Consider the following 22730-nt stretch of genomic DNA (forward strand, 5'->3'; position numbering starts at 1 on the left):
ATAGGGGCACGTAAAGGGCGTGTAGAGGGGGAGCTTGTGGCATATAGAGGGTTTCTATAGGGGAGCACAGGGGGAGGGGGCAGGGGAGAGGCACAGGGAGCGTATGAGTATGTATAGGGTGCACAGGGGGTGCATGGGTGTCTGTAGGGTCGGGTGGGTGCCTATAGGGGTGTATGGGTGTCTATAGGGGCACACAGGTGGGTACGGGTGTTTATAGGGGCACATGGGTGGATATGGGTGCATATAGGGGCACATGGGTCTATAGAGGGGTGTGTCTATAGAGGGGTCTATAGAGGGGTGTGGCCGTGTCTATAGGGGTGGGTGGGTGTGTATAGGGGTGCACAGGTGTCTGGGGGGGGTTGGTGTCTATAGGGGGGTCTGGGCGTCTATAGGGGTTTGTGGGTGTATATAGGGGGTGTGTATAGGGGCACACGGGGGTAGGGGTGTCTATAGACTATAGAAGTATGGATACCTGTAGGGGTGGGTGGGTGTCTATAGGGGGTATAGGTATTTATGGGGGGGCTGTAGGGGGTATGGGTGTCTATAGGGGCAGGCAGGTGTATGGGGGGGGGGGTGTATAGGGGTGCCTGGGTGTCTACAGGGGTGCGCGGGTGTCTATAGGGGTGCATGGGTGTCTATAGGGGTGGGTGTACATAGCGGTGCACAGGGGGTGCATGAGTGTATATATAGGAGTGTACGGGTGTATACAGGGGTGCATGTATAGTATAGGGTGTATAGGGTGTATAGGGACGGGTGGGTGTCTATAGGGGAGGGGGGGGAGGGGGGCGAGAGGGGGTATGTGTGTCTATAGGGCCGGGTGAGTGTCTATGGGGGGGTGAGGGTGTCCATAGGGGGTACGAGCGTCTGTAGGGAGTGCAGGTGTCTACGGGGCGGGTGAGTGTCTATAGGGGCGGGTGGGTGTCTATAGGGGTGCACGGGTGTCTATAGGGGCCGGTGGGTGTCTATAGGGGTGCACGCGTGTCTATAGGGGCGGGTGAGTGTCTATAGGGGTGCACGGGCGTCTGTAGGGGTGCACGCGTGTCCATAGGGGTGCACGGGTGTCTATAGGGGTTCACGCGTGTCTACAGGGGCGGGTGGGTGTCTATAGGGGTGCACGGGTGTCTATAGGGGCGGGTGAGTGTCTATAGGGGTGCACGGGTGTCTGTAGGGGCGGGTGGGTGTCTATAGGGGTGCACGGGTGTCTGTAGGGGCGGGTGGGTGTCTATAGGGGTGCACGGGTGTCTATAGGGGCGGGTGGGTGTCTATAGGGGCCCACGTGTGTCCATAGGGGCGGGTGGGTGTCTATAGGGGCGCACGGGTGTCTATAGGGGCGCACGCGCGTCTACAGGGGCGGGGCGGGGCCTGCCCGGGTCCCGCCCCCCGCCGGGCTCCCCGGGGCGGGGCAGGCTCCGCCCGGAGCGGTGCCGCAGTGGGACCGGCGCGGGCCGCTTCCGGTGCCGCTTCCGGGACTGGGCCCGGGGCCGCTGTCAGGCCCGGGGCCGGTGTCGGGGCCGGGGCCGGTGTCGGGGCCGGGATGCGGCTGCCGCCAGCGCTTCGGCTGCGGCTCCGTCCCGGGGCGAGCGGGGCGGCGGGGCCCGGGGCCGGTTACCAGCAGGGGCAGCGCCCGGGGCCGCGCACCCGCGAGTACTTCTACTACATCGACCACCAGGGCCAGGTACCGGTACCGGCACCCGCACCGGCACCGGGGGGAGCAGCCGGGGGACCCCGCCCCGCCGCGGGGCTCGGCCGGAGCCGACGGGGACAGGGACGGGGACGGGGACGGGGTGTCCTTGGGGGGACGGGGACGGCGGCACCGGGGGTGGAGTGGGAGCACCGGATCCCGGGTGGGTCCCCCTCAGATCCCATCAAGATCCCGGGTGGATCCCGCTCAGATCCCAGGCGGGTCCTGGATGGATCCCGGGTGGATCCCATAAAGATCCCAGGTGGATCCTGGTTGGGTCCCGGACAGATCCCATAAAGATCCCGGTCAGATCCCAGGTGGGTCCCATAAAGATCCCGGGTGGATCCCGGACGGATCCCAGGTGGGTCCCCAATGGACCGTAAATGGACTCAGGACAGATCCTGGACAGACCCCAAACAGATCCTGCATGGACCCAGGACAGACCCCGGTCAGATCCCAAACAGATCCCAAATAGAACCCACACGGACCCACGACAGATCCCACACGGACCCACGACAGATCCCAGACAGATCCCAGACAAAGCCCAGACAGATCCCCCAGGCAGATCCTGGACAGGCCCCAGACAGATCCCAAAAAACCCCATAGATGGACTCAGGGCAGATCCCGGATGGACCCCAGACAGATCCCAGACAGATCCCAAACAGACCCCACATGGATCCAAGACAGATCCCAAGTGGATCCAAGGCAGATCCCAAACAGACCCCACATGGATCCCAGACAGATCCCAAACAGATCCTGGACAGATCCCAAACAGACCCCACACGGATCCCAGACAGATCCCAGGTGGATCCCAGACAGATCCCAGGTGAACCCAGGACAGACCCGAGATGGATCCCAGACAGACCCCAAAGAGATCCCCCATGGATCCAAGACAGATCCCAGACAGACCCCACACAGATCCCAGACGGATCCCGGAAAGGCCCCAGTCAGACCCCAAAGAGATCCCAAGACGGACCCAGGACAGATCCCGGCCGGCCCTTGGGTGGATCCCCACAGGATCCCCGCCAGGCCCTGGATCTGCCGGCAGCTTCGGGGGGGTTGAGGCTTTTCCCGCTCTCCCGCAGCTTTTCCTGGACGACACCAAAGTCAAGAACTTCATCACCTGCTTCAAAGGTACCGGGACCCCCCCAAACCCCCTGGGACCCCCCTAAAACCCCCCGGGACCCCCCTAAAACCCCCCTGGGACCCCCCCAAACCCCCCTCATCCTTGATTGGGATCCCATCCTTAATGGGGATCCCATCCTTAATGGGGATCCCATCCTCAACCGGGGTCCGAGCCCTCGCCAGCCGGGGAGGGGAGAGGGGACACCCCCCCAACTCTGGCGCCTTTGCCGGCGACATTTGCGTATTAACCACCTTATTACGCATATATTTGCATATTAATTACCTTACTAATTAAGCAGCTCCCACTTAATAACTCCCCTTTGCGTTTGCCGGCGCGGTTGAGTCCTGCCGAGCCGACTGCTCCTCCCTCCCCCCAAAATGGAGGCGCACGAACGAACAAACCCCCAACCCCGCGGTTAATTACCCTCCCCGGGGGTTAATTACCCTCCCCGGGGGTTAATTACCCTCCCCGGGGGTTCATTACCGGGGAGCGGCGAGCTGACGGCTGTCCGGCTGTCCTGGCAGACGTTGGCTTCCTCACCTTCTTCTTCAAGCGGCTGGAGCCGAACCGGAGCGGGCGTTACGAGGCCGAATTCCCTTTCCTCTCGCTCTGCGGACGGGAGCGGAATTTTCTGCGGTGCGACGATCGTCCCGTCGTCTTCACCCAACTCCTGCCCGGCTCCGGTGAGAACCGGCTCCTCTCCTACTGCGGCGGCGGTGAGCGCCTAGCCGTACCTTTCCAACCGGAGAGTTTGGTGATGTTACCGGAAAACGGGCGGCTCTATCATCCGGCACCGGTAAAAGCCGGCGGCGTGGGTTTGGTGCGCTCGGCGTTGGCTTTCGAGTGGAGTCCCTGCTTCGAGTACGGTCGGGGGCCGGCGCAGCCCCCCACTCATTTTATCTGGGAAGGGCGGCGCTACCGGCTCACCGAGGAATTGCTGCCGCTGCTCCGAGCCGGCGGACCGGGCTGTGCCGGGGAATCCCCGGCTGTCCCCGTCACCCCGTGCCAGGGCTGAGTTGGGGACCCACCCCCAGCCGTCCCCAGCACCCCCACGCCGATGGGAAAACAGGCGGCAGAGCCCAGCGCCGGCTCACCGCCGCGGGGTGGGTGCTGCCGCGGTGCCGCCGCGGTGGGGTGGGTGCCGCCGCGGCAGCCGGGACCCCTGTTAATCTATAAAAAACCAAGAGCTTAAACGGCGTGACCGAGCTGTGCTGTTCCCTCGCCCCGAGGCGCCGCGGGACCTGGGGTACGGGGGGGCTTTGGGGGGGCCGAGGCAGGAGCACGGCGTTACCGTAGGGGCTGCCTGCACCGCGGTTACCGTGTCTGCCAGGACTCCGCTCTCCTGGCACCTGCCAAGCGGCAGCGATTTATTAACCAGCCTCCCGGTGTTAATTAACCGGCACGGCGTGGACGCCGATCCGCCCGTAAGCCGGCACGCTGTCCCGGTGACACAAGGCACCGCCGGGTGTTGCCGGTGGCACCGGGTCCCCCGCAGCTGGGGCTGATGCTGGTGGCACGGTGACAGTAAAAGGGAGAAGGGGCCGGAGAAACACCGGGATGAGGAGGAAACACCAAATTTTGGGAGGAAGGAGGGGTTGGGGGACAGCGGCGAGGCCATGGCGGTTCACCGGGTGCCACGGGGCGGGATGAGGGCTCCGAGCTCCGCCCGAGCTACAAGGTGAAGTAGTCAAGGGCGCCGTGCCGGCAGAGGCTGGCGGTCCAGACGGCGTCGGCTCTGCCGGAGCTCACCAGCATCCGGCACAGCTCGGCGCTCACCGCGGCGAAACGTTCCTCATCCACCGTGTCCTCAAAGAGCCAGCCGGAGGCGGAGGGCGGCCGGGGCGGCTCCCGGCTGTAGCAGTCCACGGGGTAAGGGTAGACGACCAGGCGTAAATCCGGGAGAACCACGGTTTTCCGTAACAAGGTCTTGAGTCCCGGCGTGGAGAGAGGGTTGCCAAAAAGTCCCAGGCAACGGAGGCGGGAGCAGCGGCAGAGCGCCGGCAGCAGAGCCTCCAGCCGGGCGTCCGTCAGCCGGCACTCCATGAGGTCGAGGTGGAGCAGAGAGGCCGAGGTCTCCTCCAGGAGATGCCGGAAAGGTTGGAGAAGATTTTCGGAGAAATCGTGGCCGCTCAGGTCTAATTTCCGCAGCGCCGGAGCGTGGCAGCTTTGGGAAAGGAAGGCGAGGTCGCCGGGAAGGAGGTAGCAGAAGGCCAGCTCCAGGCTTTCCAGCGGCGCCTGCAGGTCGCTGCCGGGAGGAGAGAGTGAGCCGGGAGGGAGCCGCCGCCGGACTCAACCTCGTATTAAGTCTTTGAACAACGGGACGGGGACGGTTCCCGTATTCCCGGAGGAACCGCGGCAAACCCGCCCGGATCCCGAGCCGCCGCGCGCGAGCCGGGACCCGTGAATTTCCCCCCCACCCCGGGCGTGGAAAGAGCAGGTTGGGGACCTGCTCCCCCAGGAACTTACCCGAGAAGTTGCCTCAGTTTCCCCGAAAGCCTGGAGGAACCCAAGTTGAGCTCCTTGAGGCACGGCAGCTTCCCCAGCTGCGCGGCGAGGCGCCGGAGACCGGCATCCGTCCCCGCCGCGAGCCGCCGCACGTCGACGTTGCTGTAGGGCAGCTTGAGGCTGAGGAGGTCGGGGAATCTGGCGAGGTGCGGCAAAACGGCGCAGAGACCGGCCAGCCCCAGGTTGTTGAAACGCAGATCCACCCGCCGCACGCCGGCCGGTTCCAGGGACTCCAGCAAACTCACGGTGCCGGCAATGGAGAGTTCCTCGGCGTGGAAATCCCGGCATTTGAGGCGCAGGGGGCCGGCGACTCCGGTCTGCAGGGCGTCCCGCAGGACGCCGTAGGACGTGCCGTTGACGAAGAGATCGGCGCGGACCTCCACGCCGACAGGCTGCGGGGCCGCCGAGGCGCCGGAGGGACCTTTACGCCGCTTGGAGCCGCGTTTCAGACACTCGTTTTGGTGTTTGGAAACCTCGATGCAGGCTTTGGCCAACGCCACCGTGCCGGACCACAGGCTCATCCCCTCCGGGCCGCGGTCGGCGTCATCGTCCTGGAGACCCGTCATGTCCAGCACCCGCAGGCGGCACCGTCCCTCGCTGGGCGAAGACAAGAAATCGGTGAATAAACGAGCGGGGAAATCGGGGAACCGAAGGGCGCGGCCGGCTCCTGGCAGAGCCGCGGCCATCCGGCAACTCGCTCCAGCCCCGAGGCGGGGTGAGGGTCGCGGTCCCGCTTTCCCGCCACGTTGCCGACGCACTAAACGAGCCCGGCACTGCCCGGCGGCTTCCTCCTCCACCGCGGCCAGAGCTGACAGCCCCAGGACGAGCATCGTCACCTCCATCGCCCCGAGGAGGAAGGAAACGGCTCCTGCCCGTCCCGGTGGAGTTTGGCGTCGCGGTACCCACCTCGTGCCGCGGCAGGACTCCTCCAGCGCCCGGCGGAGATGTGCCACGACGGCCAGGATGACGGCCTGGACGCACAGCTTGCTGGGTTTCTCCTCGAGGAACGGGTGACGGCCGCGGTGACGGCCACGGTGACCCAACAGCCGCCGGAAGCTGAGGACGGGGAAGGGCCACGTCCCCACCAGGTCGCGCAGCGCCAGCGTCCGCCCGTCCAGGAAGGCGGCTTGGAAGAGGACGGGGTAAAGCTCGGCGGGGAGGAGGGCGAGGGCGCGGCGGGCGCCGGGGCGGTGGCTCACCAGGCGGCGGGCGCAGAGGAAGACGAGGGAGTGCATGGCGCCCGGCGCCGAGGGGCTGCGGGGAGAAGAGGAGCGGGGGGCGGGGGGACGCAGGCTGGGACCCCCGGCTGGCCCCGCACCGCCGGTCTGGCGGCGAGGGGCTCACCCCCCAGCTCGCCCCCCATCAGCGGGGCACCCCACAGCACCCCAAACGCAGCCCCCCCACCAATGGGAAGCCCATGTTGGGACCCCTAACTCAGCCCCCCAACCAAAGGGCACCCCACAGCACCCCTAACCCAGCCCCCCATCAGTGGGAACCCCACGTTGGGCCCCCTCACCCAGCCCCGCTCAAAGGGGCACCCCACAGCACCCATCAGTGGGGCACCCCACAGCACCCCAGACCCAGCCCCCACCAATGGGAACCCCATGTTGGGACCCCTAACCCAGCCCCCCCCAAAAGGGAACCCCATGTTGGGACCCCTAACCCAGCCCCCCACCAAAGGGCACCCCACAGCACCCCAAACCCAGCCCCCACCAATGAGAACCCCACGTTGGGACCCCTCACCCAGCCCCCCATCAGTGGGGCACCCCACAGCACCCCAGACCCAGCCCCCCACCAACAGGAACCCCATGTTGGGACCCCTAACCCAGCCCCCCACCACAGGGGCACCCCCAGCCCCCCCACCCCCCATCACAGGGACCCCCAGCACCCCCAAACCCCCGCCCCCCCCCAACATGGCGGCCCCCGCCGGCCCCGCCCACTCACCGCGCGCCCGCAGCCCCCCACTCTCCGCCGGCTCCCCCGGCTGCCCCGCTCCCGCCGCGCTTCCGGGCATGCGCGCTGACGCCCAGCACGGCCCCGCGCCAATCAGAGAGCGAGGCCCACCAGGAGAGGCGGGCCCAGCGCCGTTCCTCGGTGACGCCAGCGCTCCTCCCTCGCACACTGGCTTCTGCCGCCGTCCGTCAGCATACCCTCCCTTCCCATTGGCTGAGGCGCGGCGGGAGCGGGAGGTTCGCTCTCTCGCCGCTCTGAGGCGCGGACGCCTGGGTCCTCCCTGGGCGGCCCCGGGACCCCCGGGAGGCCTCGGAGCTCCCCCCCGAGACCCCGGGGAACCGGCCCCGGGGGTCTGGGCCCCGCTCCGGGGGCCATGGAGCGGCAGCGGGAGGTGAAGGCCCTGCTGAAGCGGTGGGAGGCGGCCTTCCTCCGGGAGCGGCGGAGGAAGCCCAGCCAGGTGTCCGGTGGCGGGGGAGGCCCATGGGAGAGGGGCCCTTCCCAACCCGGTGGGCTGTGGCCTGCAGCCGGGGTGGACCGGGGAAACCTCACGGGTGTTCCCCGGAGAGGGCTGCCCCCTCCCCGGGAGCCCGGTTGCCGGCGTCCCTGCACCGGCTGTCAGCCCAGCAGCCTCCCTGCCTCTCCCTGTAGCCCCTTTTCCACAACGTTAAAGCCAAGAGAAGCTCCCCTGGTAGTACTTCTGTAAGGTACCTAAAGAAATCACGGGAGAACAGATATCCTGGGGTCAGGAGCAAGCGTAACGCTGCCCCAACCACGCTTTTCTTTAAGAAAAAAACCCAAACCAGCAAAAAAAACAACAGCCCTCTCATTCTACGGTAGCAGAAAACAACGATAATTCGCTCCCTAGCCTGAAATAATGATTTCTAATGTGTTTTTGCCTTGCAGGCTGACATCGAGGCGGCTCCGGAGGACACCAGACGTGAGTGCCAGCCCTGCCACGGGGTATTTTGGGTTCCTGGGTGGTGCTGGGCTATCCCCACGGACAACCGGAGCTGCGGGTGCCGCGTGGGTGGGGGTGACCCCTCGTGCCGAGCCGTGCCGGACCCTCATCATCGGGACGGTTTGACGTCAGAGCGGGTCTTTGGCGGCGTGTGTTGATGCGGGAACCGCTGGGGTTTTCCGGTAAGTACTGGCTATGCCAAAACCCAGCCTTGATGATCTGTCACAGGGCTCTACAAGGAGTATAAGATGCTCAAGCAGCGGAGCAAGGAGTCGGATCCCGCCCGGCTCAGCCCATCCTGCCAGCCGGCTGCCCAGGAGACCCTAACCGCAGAGCAGGTACCGGAGAAACCCCCCCTTCGGCCTTGGGTTTTGTGTCCAGGAGCCTCGAACCCCCGAGATTCGCCCTTGACGCGAGCGCTTCAGGGTGTTTCTGCTTTGTCCTTGGCTACAGGCGAAGCCCTGTTCATCCTCCCTGTTTATAAAAAGGTTTATTTGGCCTTTGCAGGGAAAATCGCCGAATTACCACCACGTAACGCCTATTTTTGACTTAGTGGATGAATAACACACCCCAAACAGAGCGTACGAGGACGAGCGCGGGCTCGTTTTAACCAGCCTCTTAACGAGGCAACGATCGAGCCAACCCCTGTGCTTGACGTGAGGTGTTAAGTGCCCCAGAGCTGGGTTTTTCACCCCAAAATGCGCAGGATGTGCCGTCCGTGGCCAAAAGATGCTGCGGCACGATGACACCACGCTCGTTCTCTAGCTCCTTTCTCCTCTCGGAGATGTCGGAGCTCGTCTTCGTGATAGGATTCACGGTTTTTGGATTTAAAGGATTGGATTTAACAGGGTTTTGGATTTAATGGCTTGGATTTAATGGTTCGCGGTGTCATTGCAGGTGCCGGACTCTGGTTGTTGGGGCGCACACCTGAACCGGCAGCCAAAAAACCCCGGGCTGAGCCGCTGCGGCCGCGCCGTGCCGAAAGCCTCCGCGCAGTACTATGGGATGAAGCTGAAATCCAACCTGGGAGCTACTGGGAAGGTCAGGGCTGGCTGGGGATCGGCACCGAGCGCTGCGGCACGGAGAGAAGCTTCTGCCGAAGCGCTCCGAAATGGCAGCCGCCTCCTGCCAGAGCCCCCCCGCTGTCAGCAGAGGGTGGGAGCTGGGGGTGGGGAGCACCCACAAACGCTGGCGAAGGTCCTGTTTGATTTGGAGGGAGGGGTGCGGAGTTTCAGTGGACAATCTGACCCCCATCTGTCCTTCCTTCCCCTGCCATCTGTCCTTCCCCCCTTCCACAGGAGACGCCCCTGACCCCGAGGAGGACCCCGACTCCCAGGAGGACCCCGGTTGTCCCCAAGCTTCAGACAAATCTGGAGACTGGTGAAAAAGCCGCATCCCCGGCGCCGGCGGAGGCTTCGCAGAGCGAAGGAGGCGAGCCGGGAGATCTCCTCCTTCCTCCCTCGGTGTCGGGGCTGGCCCCCATCGTCCTCGCTGCGGGGTTGAAGTCTCCCCCGCCGCCGCAGCCACCAAATAAATTCCAGCAGCTGAAGCGGACGGTGGCACAGAGACTGAGCTCGCTGGATCCCGCCTGGCTGCGGAGGTGCCAGGGGACACCCGGGGACGAAGGGACGATGCCGGGTGCTGCGCGGGAGGGGGAGCAGGGAGAGGTCGGATGGGCCCCTCCGGAGCAGGAGGGAGGTGGTGGGGGACCATCGGTGGGAGATTCTGGGAGGAAAAGGCCACACGGAGACGGTGGAGACGGCACAGGGGCTCCTGCGAAGCTCAGGCGGTGCCGCCGAGGCTCGGCCGAGGAAGAGTTTGGTGCTGCCGGCGGGCTGAAGCAGAGCGAGGAGGAGGAAGAGGAGGAGGGGGAAGAGCGCGTGGCAGCTCAAAAGGAGAGCGAGAAGGTGTCGGATCCCTCGGAAAATCTCCTGGGGGAGGTGGAGGAGGAGGAGGAGGAAAAGAAGCCCAGATCCACCCGCAGAGCCGTCGCTGCCAGGTAGGTCCTGCCGACTTCCCGGTGTGCCGGTGGTGCTGCCGGGCGCTCTGCCGCAGGTTCGCCTGCCCCGGCGTAGCTCCCGGCTGGCTTCAAACTCCCCTTTCCTCTTGGGGGGGGGGGGGGGGACCAAAACAATTAGGTTTGGACTTGGGAAAAAAAAAAAAACCAAAGCAATTAAACCCGATCGCACACGGGCTGCGACGATGCCTCGTGGCGCTCGAAAGCACCGAAACGTGGCCAGAAAAGGATGCTGAGGGAGCCGGGGGGCCGTTTCCTACCAATTTTTAGAAATAGCGAGCTGCTCTTTCCTTAATTCCTCCTTCTTTGCGTTAAGTCAGGAATTTGAGGGGGAAGGACTAAGTTTTGGGGGTTTTTTTAGCCTGATTTTCTTATGTCATTACACCCTGCGTGCCTTTTGCCTCCCCCTGAGCGTCTACATCGCCTTCGGTCACGTTTAAGAGACGAGAAATGTAGAGATTATTTCCCTTAAAGCCATTTTGCGGGCAGGGCGCCGGGGCTCTGCCTGCTCCTGCCTGCGCTGGGTGCAGGCAGGAGCCGGGGTGGGGGAGGAAGGATGGAGGACCCCCAACGCGCTACCGCACCTCTCTCCCCGCAGAGCACCTCCGCGGGGAGGCGGCAACTTCGTCAGGCTTAACCTGAAGAAGAAATCGCACGTCCGAGGTTACGCCCTGCGAGGAAATCGCCTTCGCAAGCAGGTAACGTCCTGCCCGGCGGCTGCCTCGGCGCTGCCGCCATCTCCCGAGGCATCGCCGAAAGCCTCCCGCCGGGCGGGACCGCGCTGCTCGCTCGCTCTCACCGCCCAACCCTTTTCCCATCAAATTGAAATTCACCCGGTCCAGGATGAATTTCAAACTCTTCCAACTCTCGTTTGTCTTCACGCTGTTCTTCGAATTTCCGTATTTTACCTTTTAGTTAATTTATCTTTACTTTCGAGTCGTCCCCAGCTCTGTGGCGGCGCAGGCAGGAGGCGCGGCTCGGCTCCCTGCCCTTCCCGCTGCTGCCTGACTTCTCGGCCTTTTCCAGCTTCACCTCTGCAACAAAAAACTAGGATTTTTTTATTATTTCCCCATTAATTAATGTTTTAGGTTAATTAATCCCTTGGGATCATCTTTGGGGGGGGCAAGCATAAAGTTGGAAGAAAATTGCCTTTATTTTTAAAGCTTGGCGTGTTTATGCAGCGCTTTGGCAAAAGCCCGGTGCTGGCGTGAAATAAAATATCTAAAAAGCAGACTTTTATTTTTAATAAAAGTATAAAAATAACTAGAGATGGTTCTGCCTCGCAGGTGTGGAAGCAGAAGTGGCAGAAGAAAGCGGAGCAGTTTGGAGGAGGCGGCGGATCCGTCGACCGAAGCTCGGACGTCTGCTTCAGGTGCGGCGGGACGGGGCACTGGGCATCGGCGTGCCGGGGCCGAGGTAAGGCTCGGAGCGCCGGATGACGGGGTTGGTTTGGCAAAGCCACGGGCTGGGTTCGGATCCGGCTGTGCCGGAGCAGAGGCTGGAGAACGGGGAGCACCGGTCGCGCTTTCCCACCTCCCTGCGGCTTCTCTCCGCTGTCGGCTTCAGGATTTTCAGGGATAATAACTTGTGGGAAGAGGGTGAAAAGCTGAGGCTGTTTCTTTACCGTGGATTTAAGTAGAGAAGGGACTCGCTTCTCGCCTGGAGACGGCTGCCGGCTCGCTGCCGCAGGAGAGCGGCTACGCCGATGAAGAGGAGGAGGCTCCCCTGCCCACGCTGGAAGAAGTGGCTCGCAGGACCAACACCATCTGCCGAGAGCTCTCCGGTGAGGCCCCGTGGCTCGCTGGCCTTGCCGGCTTGCCTCGCTCTCCGCTGACACGCTGTGGCTGACTCTGGGATGAGCTCCCAGAGATGTGGAATCGTTTCCTTTTCCCCCTGGGAAGTTTCTTTGTGTTCCCTGGAGGATTTCTTTGCTCGGGCTCTCTTCCTCCGAGAACGCCAGCCTAAAATACAGGCAGGCTCACCGCGCTTGCACCACGTGGCGGTGGGTGTCCGGGCAGGGTAGGAAAAGCTGCCTGCAGATCCCGACTGCGACCTTCATCCCCGACAGCGAGCGGAGGCAGTGACGGGGAAAGATCCGAGAAGATTTTGGAGGCGACGCCTTACCTGGATGTGCGGAGGCCGGCGTACGAGCCGCCCGCTCCCCCTGCGCCCATGGAGCCCCTCTACGGCCCCGGGCCGGAGGGGAAGGTGCGAGGTACGGCTCCCCGAGACGCTCCGAGCGGGGCCGGGTGGGTTTGGCCCCTCTGGTCCCCTCCTGACCGTGTCTCCTTCCCTCTGCAGAGACCCCGGAGGAGGTGTTTGAGGCTCTGAAGACGTTGGGCTACAGCTCCTTCCGCCCGGGCCAGGAGGTGGCCATCATGAGGATCCTTTCAGGTGGATTTGTTTTCCCCCACGGGTTTTGGACTCCCTGCGATCCCCTCCCGTGCCGGCTGGCCGGGTTATCTCCAAGCTAAGTCCCCAACCCCTCGTTCTGCCAGGTCTGTCCACGCTGGTGGTGCTATCGACGGGGATGGGGAAGTCCCTCTGCTACCAGCTCCCCGCTTACCTCTACCACAAGCGTTCCAAGTGCATCACCTTGGTCGTCTCCCCTCTGGTATCCCTGATGGATGACCAGGTACCGCTCACATATCCCGGTTCTCCCACCCCAACCCCTACGAGGACGTTGCTGGGTGCGCGTTGTTGCGGTTAAAGGCTCGCCTACACCCAAAACGGGGAGGCGGGGGTCCAAGAGGGTTCCCCCCAAGTCACCGGAGGCCAGCGCGGCCGGGTGACGGGCTTCGCTTCCAGGTCTCGGGGCTGCCGCCGTGCCTGAAGGCCGTCTGCATCCACTCCAACATGACCAAAGCCCAGCGGGAAGCGGTGATGGAGAAGGTGAGGGACTGGGAGCTCTGAACTCTCCGGGGAGAACCGTGCGTGCTCGGGGTCCCGGCGCTGCCGTGCCCGTGCAGCCACGTGATCCCAGTGAGGGCAGTGCCGGCTGGCTGCGGCGCCAGGTCCCGGCCAGCCTGTTCCCCTGGCAGAGCGGGTAAAGCAGCCCTCGTGCCGCTCTCCTCCCTGATCCGGCGCTCCCGGATCCGCTTTTCCCGGTGCAGGTGAGGCAGGGCGAGGTGCAGGTGCTGCTGCTGTCCCCCGAGGCCCTGGTTGGCGGAAGCGGATCGGCATCCTGCTGCCTACCCTCCGCCGACCGCCTGCCGCCCGTGGCCTTCGCCTGCATCGACGAAGCTCACTGCGTCTCCGAGTGGTCCCACAATTTCCGTCCCTGCTACCTGCGGCTCTGCCAGGTGCGAGGGGGGAGCGCGTCCCCAGGGGAGGGAAGCCGGCGGGGCGAGGAGGGACGTCAGGCTCCCGCTTTTTTCCCCTCCTCTCGTCAGGTTCTCCGGGATCGCCTGGGCGTGCGCTGTTTCCTGGGGCTGACGGCGACCGCCACCCTGGCCACGGCACGGGACGTGGCCCAACACCTCGGCATCCCGGCGGAGGAAGGGGTAGCCGTGCGCTCCGCCGTCGTGCCCCCGAACCTGCACCTCTCCGTCTCCGTGGACAGGGACAGGGATCAGGTAAGGGACAAGGACGGGTCTAAAGAAATCGGATTTGTTGCTGTGACGCTGGATTCGGGGTGGATCTTGTAGGAGGGAAGATCCCCAGCCCTTTTGGGGGACCCTCACCCCCTTCTCTGCCCGCAGGCCCTCATCTCCCTCCTGCGGGGCGAGCGTTTCGGCGGCCTGGACTCCATCATCGTCTACTGCACGCGGCGGGAGGAGACGGCTCGCATCGCGGCGCTCATCCGGACCTGCCTCCAAGGAACGCTGCTCAAGGAGCCCGCCGGAGCCGGGGAGCCGGGGCAGGACGCTGCCGAAAGGAAGAAAGCGAAGGGTAAACGGCACGGCCTCGCTCTCCGAAAGGAGCGCGAACCCAAAAATGTCCCGTCTGGTGAATCCACGCTGGAACGGAGAATCCCTAGGGAATGAGCTGCGCTTGGGGGACTCTCCACGGAGGCGTCTGGCTCTGTCGGCCGCTGCGCCCCGTGCGCTTTTGACGGCGGCAAAGCATTTCTCTTCCCCCGCCTGCGTCGGAGGCTTTAAAGCCGGGCTTTGATTTTTTTTTTTTTTTTTTTTTCCTAGCAACAGCCGATAACGACGGATGCTTATTAGCTGTCGTTAATAAGGCTCGATGTTGGGTTTAGTACGCGGGGAACCTTCGCCGTCCGGCTCTGCGGGGTTTTTCTTTCCAAGCCTCGTAGCTGTGACTTGGGAGTGACTTTATTCCCCCTCGAAATCCGCAACGTGGATCCGTGCTCTGCCTCGCGAGCGCTGGAAACGCTTGGCCCCTGGGATCCTCTCCCTCGCCCGCTTTGTTTGCTGAAGCTGGGCGAGCTCCTGCCATCTCCCTTCCAAACCAGCCGGGGCTTAACGACTTCTGGCAGCTAACGAGGAGCGCACAGCCCTTTGCTGGGGAGCAGCAGCCCTGCTCCTGCCTGCAATACCCCCTCCCCAGGGCGGATTTCTGCCCAGGCAGGGTTTCCTGCCATTTGCCGCTCATTTCAATCCCCGATTTAATTAACAGTTGTGCTAAAATCGCTAATTAAAAGCCGTTAAAGCCTCTCTCCCCGCTTCCTTTCAGCAAAGAAGAGCGTCCGTCGCCCGCTGAAGTGGATTGCGGACGCTTACCACGCCGGCCTATCCGCTACCGAACGCCGCCGAGTCCAGAACAGCTTCATGAGCGGCCAACTCCGCGTGGTGGTGGCCACGGTGGCTTTCGGCATGGGGCTGGATAAATCGGACGTCCGCGGCGTCGTGCATTACAACATGCCCAAGAATTTCGAGAGTTACGTCCAGGAGATCGGCCGGGCTGGGCGAGACGGTGAACCGGCTCACTGCCATCTCTTCTTGGACCCGGAGGTAATGCTTGCCAGCGGGGTGGAGGGGTTTCTCCTAAATTTTTGGGGGTCTTCCCCAAGGCTCACCGCTTCCTCCCCAGGGCGGGGATCTCCACGAGCTGCGGCGCCACATTTACGGCGACACGGTGGATTTTTTCACCGTCAAGAAGCTGGTGCAGAAGGTTTTCTCTCCCTGCAAGTGCCTGGAGCTGCACCAGAAACACCAGGACGTCATCCGGGTGAGGAAAGGGGCTGAGGGCTCTGCTCCCGTGGCCTTCCCAGCTTCTTAACTCGTTAAGTAACGAGCTAACTTGGTAGAAAACACTTTAATTGTTGGGTGGCCGCGTCGGGGAGCTTAAATTAGTTGAGGGAAGTCTGGGGAACACCAGAGCTGGGGCGAGGTGAGCCGTGGTGTAAGGATCTGGCCAGGAACGGGCCAGAGAGGGGTTGCGATGTCCCAAAAGGAAGGTGGGAGCCTGCCCGTCCTCTAACCGGTGATGCCACGCTGCGCGATGCCTCCCTCGCAGGACGGGGAGGTGGAAGACGCCGAAATAGCCGAGCTCTTGGAGGAGGAGGAGGAAGACGGCGGCGCGACGAGGCAGAGCGGGCAGCGGGTGTGCTACAAGCACGAGCGAGCCATCCCCGTCCAACAAACCGTGGAGTCCCTGGACATACGGGAGGAAGGTGAGGGGGCGGAATCGGCACCGAGCGAGGCCGGCGGAGGTCCCGGAGGGAATCGGGATCCCCCCGCAGCTCCCCGCTCTCCTCCCTCCCAGGCATCGAGACCCTCCTGTGCTACCTGGAGCTTCACCCGCAGCGCTGGCTGGACCTGCTGCCTCCCACCTACTCCTCCTGCCGGCTGCTGTGCTACGGGGGACCCCGGCAGCTGCGGGCTGTGGCGCGGAGGTGAGAGCTGCGCCGCGGGGTGCCGGCGTGAACGCCACGGCGTTCCCCGTGCCAGGAGAGAGCCCCCGCGGCGTGGGCTTTGCCGGGTGGGAGCTGCTCTGTGGCCCTGGGGTCTGTTGGAGCCCACTTTTTACCTCCAAGCCACGGTGCCAGCGGGTTTCCGGTGTCTCCTGCCTTCAGCTCTCCCCCCATCGCCGTCTTCCTGGCCCGGGAGCGCCTGGCAGGGAGGGACCACGGCCACGCCAGCTCCCTGGAGTTCGACGTGGTCTCGCTGAGCGATTCCATGGGTTGGGAGGTGGCGCTGGTGAAACGCGCCCTGCGCCAGCTCCAGTGGGATCCGCGCCTGCGGCAAGGTACCGGCGTCCCCCGGGTTCCACGTTGGGGGGGGAAATCCCTCCTGCGCCGCCGGCAGCTGGCCGGATCTCGGTGGGCACCGGCTCAACCAGCTCTTGGTGCCTTCAGACGGCCACGGCAAGGGGAAAAGCGGGGTCCTGGTGGAGTTTGGAGACCTGTCCTTCCACCTACGCGCCTACGGTGACCTCACCGACCAGGAGCTGGACTCCATCTGTGACTTCCTCCACCAAAGGGTGGTGGCCAGGGAGAAGATGGCTCTTGGCCAGCTCCGCGCCTGCTTCCAGGCCTTCCAGAGGTGAGCGTGGATGGAGAAGCCCACCCAACCCCTGCAGACCCCTCTGTGTGGTGGCCCCCACGCTTGCCCACCCTCCCATCCTTCCCAGTCTGGGGCCCGTTTTGGTGCTGGGAAGGGCGGAGGTTGACACCGGGGTGCGCAGCGTGGCCTTCCAGACCTACGGCCCTCACCCTGCGGATGAGGAGGAGGAGAGGAGCTCCCGCCTGAAGGCTCTGCTCGGCGACTACTTTGAGAAGGAGCCCGCTGGCGAGCAGGCTGAGCGTGGCTGCGAGGAGGAGGAAGAAGAGGAAGATCTCGGCGATGCCAAAGTGAGCAAATCGGGCTCTGACCGTCGGCCGGTATTTCTGGTACACGGCAGCTCCGGTTTAGATGAGACCGGGGATGGGTTTTGGGGTGAGGAAGAGGAGGGACGCGACCTCCTCGCCCTGTCCTTTCCTTCGCAGCTATGGGAGTGGGAGAGCCAGATCCGTGCCGACATCCGCCATTTCCTCGCCATCCGCCAGGACGAGAAGTTCTCCGGCAGAGCCGTCGCCAGGATATTCCACGGCATTGGTAAGAGAAGGGGCCGGGTGCCGAATTGGGCTTCTTCCACCCCTTTTCTGGCACCTGCCTGGTCCCTGCCCGTCCCTTCCTAACCGGGGGCTTCTCTGCCCGCTCCCCGCAGGCAGCCCCTGTTTCCCTGCCCAGATCTACGGCCGCGATCACCGATTCTGGCGGAAATATCTCCCCTTCGACTTCCACCGCCTCGCCCGCCTGGCCACCGAGGAGATCCTGGCCGGCAGGTGAGGGCAGGAGGCAAAACGGCGGGGCCACCTCGCCCGCGAGGGACAGCGCTGCCACCCGGGACGTCACCGTCACCCCCGGGGGTTGTGCCACCCCCCTGCCAGCTGCCCCTCGCCCCCTGAGGACCCCGTCTTGGGGGGGTGCAGAGCACCCTAAACGCCAAGAAGCGGGGCGTAACGAGCACGGGCTCGTTTGTGGTGCGCGCGTACCCCTGCCTTCTGGGGTGGGGGGGCTGCCCGCGCTGCCCGCTCTGCGCCTTTCCCTGTGCCGCAGGGATTTTTATCGGGATTTTATTAAGGAATTAATAAAGGGCACTGATATTTACACCCCCCACCCCGCCCCTGCCTGCACTTTGCTGCCTGCACCCGTGGGGGGGGTGAATCGGCTGTGGGTGACGATGAGGGGGGCGTTGCCATGGTGATGTTGAGGTGTTGTTACTATGGCAACATCGGGGGGGGGGTCTGTTGCCGCCGTGATGCGGAGGGGCCGGCGCTGGCCATGGCGGGGGGACCGTCACCACGGCAAGAGGGGGGTCGTTGCCGTGGTGGGGGGGGGGGGGGGGTGCATTGCCGCGGTGATGGGGGGGTCGGGTGTCCGTTGTCATGGCAATGGGGGGATCCATCACCGTGGCTGTCGCCAGGAGGGTGCCAGGGTCCCTGCCCTCACCGGGCGCTGCCGCGGTTCTGGCCGCCTGCCCGTGCCCTGTCCGTGCCGCCCCAGTAAGCAGCCGCTCAGGGCGCCGGCGAGGAGCCGGAGCAGCCAGCCCCGCCATGCCTTTCCAGCCAAAACGGGGTGCTCTTCCCCTGGCACCCGGCTCTCGGGGGGGCCCAGAGGGGATGAAGACCTTCCCCCTCCGCCCCCAACATCGGTTTGGTTTTCGCCACCGGCAGCTCTTGGACAACCGAAACCATCCCGGCAAGGCTGGGGTGGAAACTGGTTTCCAACCGGAGAACTTCACGCCCCAGTTTCCTCCTGGCGCTGGGCTCCGCCAGACGTGCCATCCCATCCCGATGCGGTGTCGTCCACGGTTCGGGAAGGTCATGCCGCAGCAGCACCCCACCGCGTTGCCAAAACCCTTTTAAACATTAACCGGTGGAGCTGGGTATCGAGTCCGTGCTGTCCCCGAGGGACGCCGGTGCCACGCAGCCTCCTCCATCCCTCCTCCTCCTCCTCCACCAGCCCCAGAGGAAACCCCGGCTCGCGGCACGACCCACGGCACGGGTGGTAAAAGCCGAGGGCCGGCTGCAGCACCAGATTTTTCCTCCTCCTCCTCTTCCCTTTAGGTTTTCCCGGCATCGTGCCGGAGCAGGGAGGTGGTGAGGGTGTGCCGGTGGCCGGAGCATCAGGGAGGGGCCGGCGGGGATTCTCCAGCCTTTCCCTCACCAGCACGTCTCGTGGTAAGCGCCGACGGTGGGAGACAGTGGGCTCGGGCTACACCCGGGAAGTGGGTCGGGACCCTCTCCCCGTGGTGGGACCCTCTCCCCGGGGACCAGGGTGGTCCCCGACCGCCGCGTCCCCCTTCCTCCGCAGCCCCCGTGCCATGGCCCTGCCGTGGGCTCTGTTGCTGCTCGGCAATGTCCTGGCACAGGACGCGGCCGCCCAGGGCTGCCTCCTTCCGCCGGCTGGTGAGTCCAAACCCTCCCTCACCAGTGGGAACGTTCCCAGGGTTGCTCCCGGTGGGACAGAGCCTCGCCGGGACACCCCGGTGACGGGCTGACCCCCCTCTTGGCAGCTTATAACGCGGCGCTGGGGCGCCCGGCCAGCCAGTCCTCCGTCTTCCCCAACATCAGCATCGCCGCCAACGCGGTGGACGGGAACCGGGACGGCATCTGGCAGCACGGCTCCTGCGCCCGCACGCAGCAAGAGCGGGAGCCGTGGTGGAGCGTGGACCTGGGCGGGCGCCGCGCCGTGGCGGCCGTGGTGGTGAAGAACCGGCAGGATTGCTGCTGGCAGCGGCTGCGGGGAGCGCAGGTCCACGTCGGTGACGCGCCGGCCGAGCGCGGCAGGGACAACCCCATGTGAGCCGAAAACGGGGGGGCTGGAGGGGGGCATCACCGCCCCACCGGTGCCACCATCTCCTGAGCCCCATCTCTTCCTCCCCGGCAGCTGCGGCATCATCACGGACGCCGGGCCCGGCTCGCTCAGCACCGTCTGCTGCGCCGGGCTGGTGGGTCGCTACGTTTCCATCCTCCTCCCCGGCCGGGAGGACGCGCTGGTGCTGTGCGAGGTGGAGGTGGTGGAGCAGGGCTGCCTCCCCCTGCCCGGAGGTGAGGGGCTCCCAGGGCAGCGACAGGGGGCCGGCAGGATGGCAGCCGGAGCCGGCAGCCTCGTGCCACGCTCCCTCCGGCAATTCCAGCCCCCAACGTGGCACGGGGCCGTGCCGTTGCCCAGTCGTCCACGCTGAACGCCATCAGCCTGGCCGCCAACGCTGTGGACGGGAACGGTGACGCCGACTGGGAGCACGGCTCCTGCGCCCACACCGAGAAGGAGCTGGAGCCATGGTGGCACGTAGACCTGGGCTGCCGGTACGCCGTATACGCTGTCACCGTCACCAACCGCGGCGACTGCTGCTGGGAGAGCCTCCTCGGTGCCCAGGTCCACGTCGGGGACTCCTTGGCCAACCATGGCAAGCGCAACCCCGTGTGAGTGGGATCCCCCGGTGAGGTCCCCCACCCCAGCACGGGGCTCTCCCACCGGCCATAGCCATGACGGTTCCCTCCCGGCAGCTGCGGGGCCATCTTGGACACCGGCCCCGGCTCCACCACCACCGTCTGCTGCAACGGGCTGCCGGGTCGCTACGTCTCCATCATCATCCCCGGCCGGGAGGATTTCCTCGTCCTCTGTGAAGTGGAGGTGACGGCGCAGAGCTGCGTCCCCCCGCCCAGCGGTAAGGACAGAAAGACCCCCCGCCGGCAGGGAGTCGGCACGTGCCGGATGGCCGCCGGCAAGCGCTGACCTCCCCCAGCCCTTGCAGAGGTGATTTGGTCCCCGCAGCACCAGGGGAAGCGGGGGGCGTGGGGGACAGGGATGTCACACGTGTCCCTGAGCTGGCGGCACCTCGGTGTGCCGGGACGTGGCGTGGGGGTGCCTGGAGGGACAGGGGCCACGGGTCACCGTTGGCGGTGAGCACCTGGAGCTGGCGTCACCGTCCCGTGGCATCCCCCAGCCCAAAACCTGGCCCTGTGGCGCCCAGCGGCACAGTCCTCCACAGCCGGCGAGGCCGGCAGCGCCATCAACGCCGTGGACGGGAACCGGAACAGTAACTGGCAGCACGGCTCCTGCTCTCAAACCAAGAGGGAGCCGGAGCCGTGGTGGACAGTGGACCTGGGCCGGCGCCGTGCCGTGGCGGCCGTGGTGGTGAGGAACCGCCTGGACTGCTGCTGGCACCAGCTGAAGGGCGCCCGCGTCCACGTCGGCGACTCCCTCGCCGGCCACGGCACCAATAACCCCGTGTGAGTGCCACCGCGCCGGCCCCATGGTACATGGCTGCTTTGGTGCTCGCCCACCCTCACCCCCCTCCCCATCCCCGCAGGTGCGGCACCATCACGGACACCCGCCCTGGCTCCACCAGCACCATCTGCTGCCGCGGGCTGCGCGGCCGCTACGTCACCATCGCCATCCCCGGCCGGGAGGAGCAGCTGAGCCTGTGCGAGGTGGAGGTGGTGGAGCAGGGCTGTGCCGCGCTGCCGGGGGGTGAGTGGGCTGAGGGGGCACCGGGGGGGTCTTTTGGGCACGCGTCACCCCCAGCCTGGCCGTCCCCGCAGCCCAGAACGTGGCCCTGGGCCGCCCGGCCACCCAGTCCTCCGTGCTGGATGCCAGCAGCAGCGCCGCCAACGCCGTCGATGGGAACCGGGACGGCAACTGGGAGCACGGGTCCTGCGCCCACACCGTGGAGGAGCTGGAGCCGTGGTGGCGTGTGGATCTCGGCCGCCGGCACGCCGTCTACGCTGTGGTGGTGAAGAACCGCCACGACTGCTGCTGGGAGAGGCTGAAGGGTGCTCAGGTCCACGTCGGCAACTCCCTGGTTGACCGTGGCCGGCACAACCCAGTGTAAGCCCCCGCCCTGTCACCACCACCAGGATCCCAGCTGGGACCGTGCCGGCTTATCATCCTCCTCCTTCTCCTAGCAGCTGCGGCATCATCACGGACGCCGGCCCTGGTTCGCTCAGCACCATCTGCTGCCACGGGCTTCACGGTCGCTACGTCTCCATCCTCCTCCCCGGCCGGGAGGACGCGCTGGTGCTGTGCGAGGTGGAGGTGATCCGGCAAGGCTGCGCCCCGCTACCCGGAGGTGAGCTGCCGGCAGAGTCCCCCCCGCAAGCCCAGGCACCCCGGCACCCACCCACGCACCCCGTGGTGTTTGCAGCCCCCAACGTGGCGTGGGAGCAGCGGGCGACGCAATCCTCCACCGCCAACGGCGCCGGCATCGCATCCAAGGCTGTAGACGGGAACCGGGACGGCATCTGGCAGCACGGCTCCTGCAGCCACACGCGGCGAGAGTGGGAGCCGTGGTGGAGCGTGGACCTGGGCGGGCGCCGCGCCGTGGCGGCCGTGGTGGTGAAGAACCGGCAGGATTGCTGCTGGCAGCGGCTGCGGGGAGCGCAGGTCCACGTCGGTGACGCGCCGGCCGAGCGCGGCAGGGACAACCCCATGTGAGCCGAAAACGGGGGGGCTGGAGGGGGGCATCACCGCCCCACCGGTGCCGCCCTCTCCTGAGCCCCATCTCTTCCTCCCCGGCAGCTGCGGCATCATCACAGACGCCGGGCCCGGCTCGCTCAGCACCATCTGCTGCCAGGGGCTGCAGGGCCGCTACGTCACCGTCACCATCCCGGGGCGGGAGGAGCAGCTGGCTCTCTGCGAGGTCGAGGTCTACGGCGTCTTCCCCGACCTCTGAGGGGACGCGGGGGGACGATGCCGTGTTCGTGTGTCCCCCCCGGCACAAGGGGACCGCAGCCCTGTCCCAGAGCCACCCTGTGTTACCGGGATGCCCGGGGCTCAGGTGCCAGGATCTGGCAACACCCGGGAGAGGGGGGCTACTCGCAGTGGCATCAGGGCTCCCCGGCATCGCGGCCACCCCAATAAACGCTGCCGCGGTGCCCGTCTGGTGTTTGTGCCTGTCCTTGGGCTCCCACCAGTGCAGTTACGGCACGGCCGTGTCACCCACCGACACCGCAGCCCCCCGGGAGGGCCTCACCGCGAAGGGGCCGCTCCTGCGGCTGGCACCGGGCACCCCGTGGCGTTGGGCACCCCGTGGGCTC

The 22730-nt window shown here is 65.5% G+C and overlaps 4 protein-coding genes across 5 annotated transcripts; 3 read left to right on the forward strand and 1 right to left on the reverse strand.

The window, feature by feature from the left end:
• The first annotated feature begins 1448 nt into the window (after positions 1-1448).
• C2H8orf82 (chromosome 2 C8orf82 homolog) lies at positions 1449-4008 on the forward strand. Its single transcript, XM_075495407.1, has 3 exons — positions 1449-1675; positions 2767-2815; positions 3332-4008. Exons 1-3 carry the CDS (start codon positions 1535-1537, stop codon positions 3820-3822), a joined length of 681 nt encoding a protein of 226 aa, XP_075351522.1. The 5' UTR covers positions 1449-1534; the 3' UTR covers positions 3823-4008.
• A 139-nt stretch (positions 4009-4147) lies between these two features.
• On the reverse strand, positions 4148-7330 carry LRRC14 (leucine rich repeat containing 14). The gene is made up of 4 exons (XM_075495406.1): positions 7257-7330; positions 6219-6566; positions 5274-5909; positions 4148-5052 (listed from the first exon to the last, which is right to left on the reverse strand). Exons 2-4 carry the CDS (start codon positions 6545-6547, stop codon positions 4479-4481), a joined length of 1539 nt encoding a protein of 512 aa, XP_075351521.1. The 5' UTR covers positions 6548-6566; positions 7257-7330; the 3' UTR covers positions 4148-4478.
• A 164-nt stretch (positions 7331-7494) lies between these two features.
• Positions 7495-17800, forward strand: RECQL4 (RecQ like helicase 4). Of its 2 annotated transcripts, none has more exons than XM_075495408.1 (24): positions 7495-7722; positions 8169-8202; positions 8452-8561; positions 9121-9264; positions 9522-10222; positions 10839-10938; positions 11527-11656; positions 11877-12023; positions 12309-12455; positions 12542-12634; positions 12739-12875; positions 13049-13132; positions 13354-13542; positions 13633-13815; positions 13942-14131; positions 14879-15156; positions 15236-15373; positions 15662-15818; positions 15911-16040; positions 16221-16393; positions 16503-16689; positions 16832-17036; positions 17133-17241; positions 17354-17800. In XM_075495408.1, exons 1-24 carry the CDS (start codon positions 7639-7641, stop codon positions 17473-17475), a joined length of 3972 nt encoding a protein of 1323 aa, XP_075351523.1. In that variant the 5' UTR covers positions 7495-7638; the 3' UTR covers positions 17476-17800. The 2 variants fall into 2 exon arrangements, with proteins under 2 accessions (XP_075351523.1, XP_075351524.1); XM_075495409.1 differs by having other exon boundaries at positions 16832-16997.
• A 953-nt stretch (positions 17801-18753) lies between these two features.
• LOC142406464 (uncharacterized) lies at positions 18754-22570 on the forward strand. The gene is made up of 12 exons (XM_075495410.1): positions 18754-18869; positions 19003-19097; positions 19205-19490; positions 19579-19739; positions 19829-20114; positions 20199-20359; positions 20639-20924; positions 21005-21165; positions 21237-21522; positions 21600-21763; positions 21839-22124; positions 22213-22570. Exons 2-12 carry the CDS (start codon positions 19013-19015, stop codon positions 22364-22366), a joined length of 2316 nt encoding a protein of 771 aa, XP_075351525.1. The 5' UTR covers positions 18754-18869; positions 19003-19012; the 3' UTR covers positions 22367-22570.
• The last annotated feature ends 160 nt before the right edge of the window (positions 22571-22730 follow it).

This window comes from Mycteria americana, chromosome 2, assembly GCF_035582795.1.
Source record: "Mycteria americana isolate JAX WOST 10 ecotype Jacksonville Zoo and Gardens chromosome 2, USCA_MyAme_1.0, whole genome shotgun sequence".
Lineage (NCBI taxonomy): Eukaryota > Metazoa > Chordata > Aves > Ciconiiformes > Ciconiidae > Mycteria > Mycteria americana.

Excerpts from the sequence above, each read along its gene's own strand:
- LRRC14 (XM_075495406.1), bottom strand. The coding sequence starts at position 6,547 with ATGCACTCCCTCGTCTTCCTCTGCGCCCGCCGCCTGGTGAGCCACCGC. Across the intron at positions 5,910-6,218 it reads GAGTCCTGCCGCGGCACGAG|CGAGGGACGGTGCCGCCTGC; the intron begins GTGGGTACCGCG and ends GTCTTCGCCCAG. Across the intron at positions 5,053-5,273 it reads AAACTGAGGCAACTTCTCGG|CGACCTGCAGGCGCCGCTGG; the intron begins GTAAGTTCCTGG and ends TCCTCCCGGCAG.
- LOC142406464 (XM_075495410.1), top strand. The coding sequence starts at position 19,013 with ATGGCCCTGCCGTGGGCTCTGTTGCTGCTCGGCAATGTCCTGGCACAG. Across the intron at positions 19,740-19,828 it reads CTGCCTCCCCCTGCCCGGAG|CCCCCAACGTGGCACGGGGC; the intron begins GTGAGGGGCTCC and ends CGGCAATTCCAG. Across the intron at positions 20,115-20,198 it reads CATGGCAAGCGCAACCCCGT|CTGCGGGGCCATCTTGGACA; the intron begins GTGAGTGGGATC and ends CCCTCCCGGCAG.
- RECQL4 (XM_075495408.1), top strand. The coding sequence starts at position 7,639 with ATGGAGCGGCAGCGGGAGGTGAAGGCCCTGCTGAAGCGGTGGGAGGCG. Across the intron at positions 12,024-12,308 it reads CATCTGCCGAGAGCTCTCCG|CGAGCGGAGGCAGTGACGGG; the intron begins GTGAGGCCCCGT and ends CATCCCCGACAG. Across the intron at positions 17,037-17,132 it reads ACCGTCGGCCGGTATTTCTG|CTATGGGAGTGGGAGAGCCA; the intron begins GTACACGGCAGC and ends TTTCCTTCGCAG.
- C2H8orf82 (XM_075495407.1), top strand. The coding sequence starts at position 1,535 with ATGCGGCTGCCGCCAGCGCTTCGGCTGCGGCTCCGTCCCGGGGCGAGC. Across the intron at positions 1,676-2,766 it reads ACATCGACCACCAGGGCCAG|CTTTTCCTGGACGACACCAA; the intron begins GTACCGGTACCG and ends GCTCTCCCGCAG. Across the intron at positions 2,816-3,331 it reads CTTCATCACCTGCTTCAAAG|ACGTTGGCTTCCTCACCTTC; the intron begins GTACCGGGACCC and ends CTGTCCTGGCAG.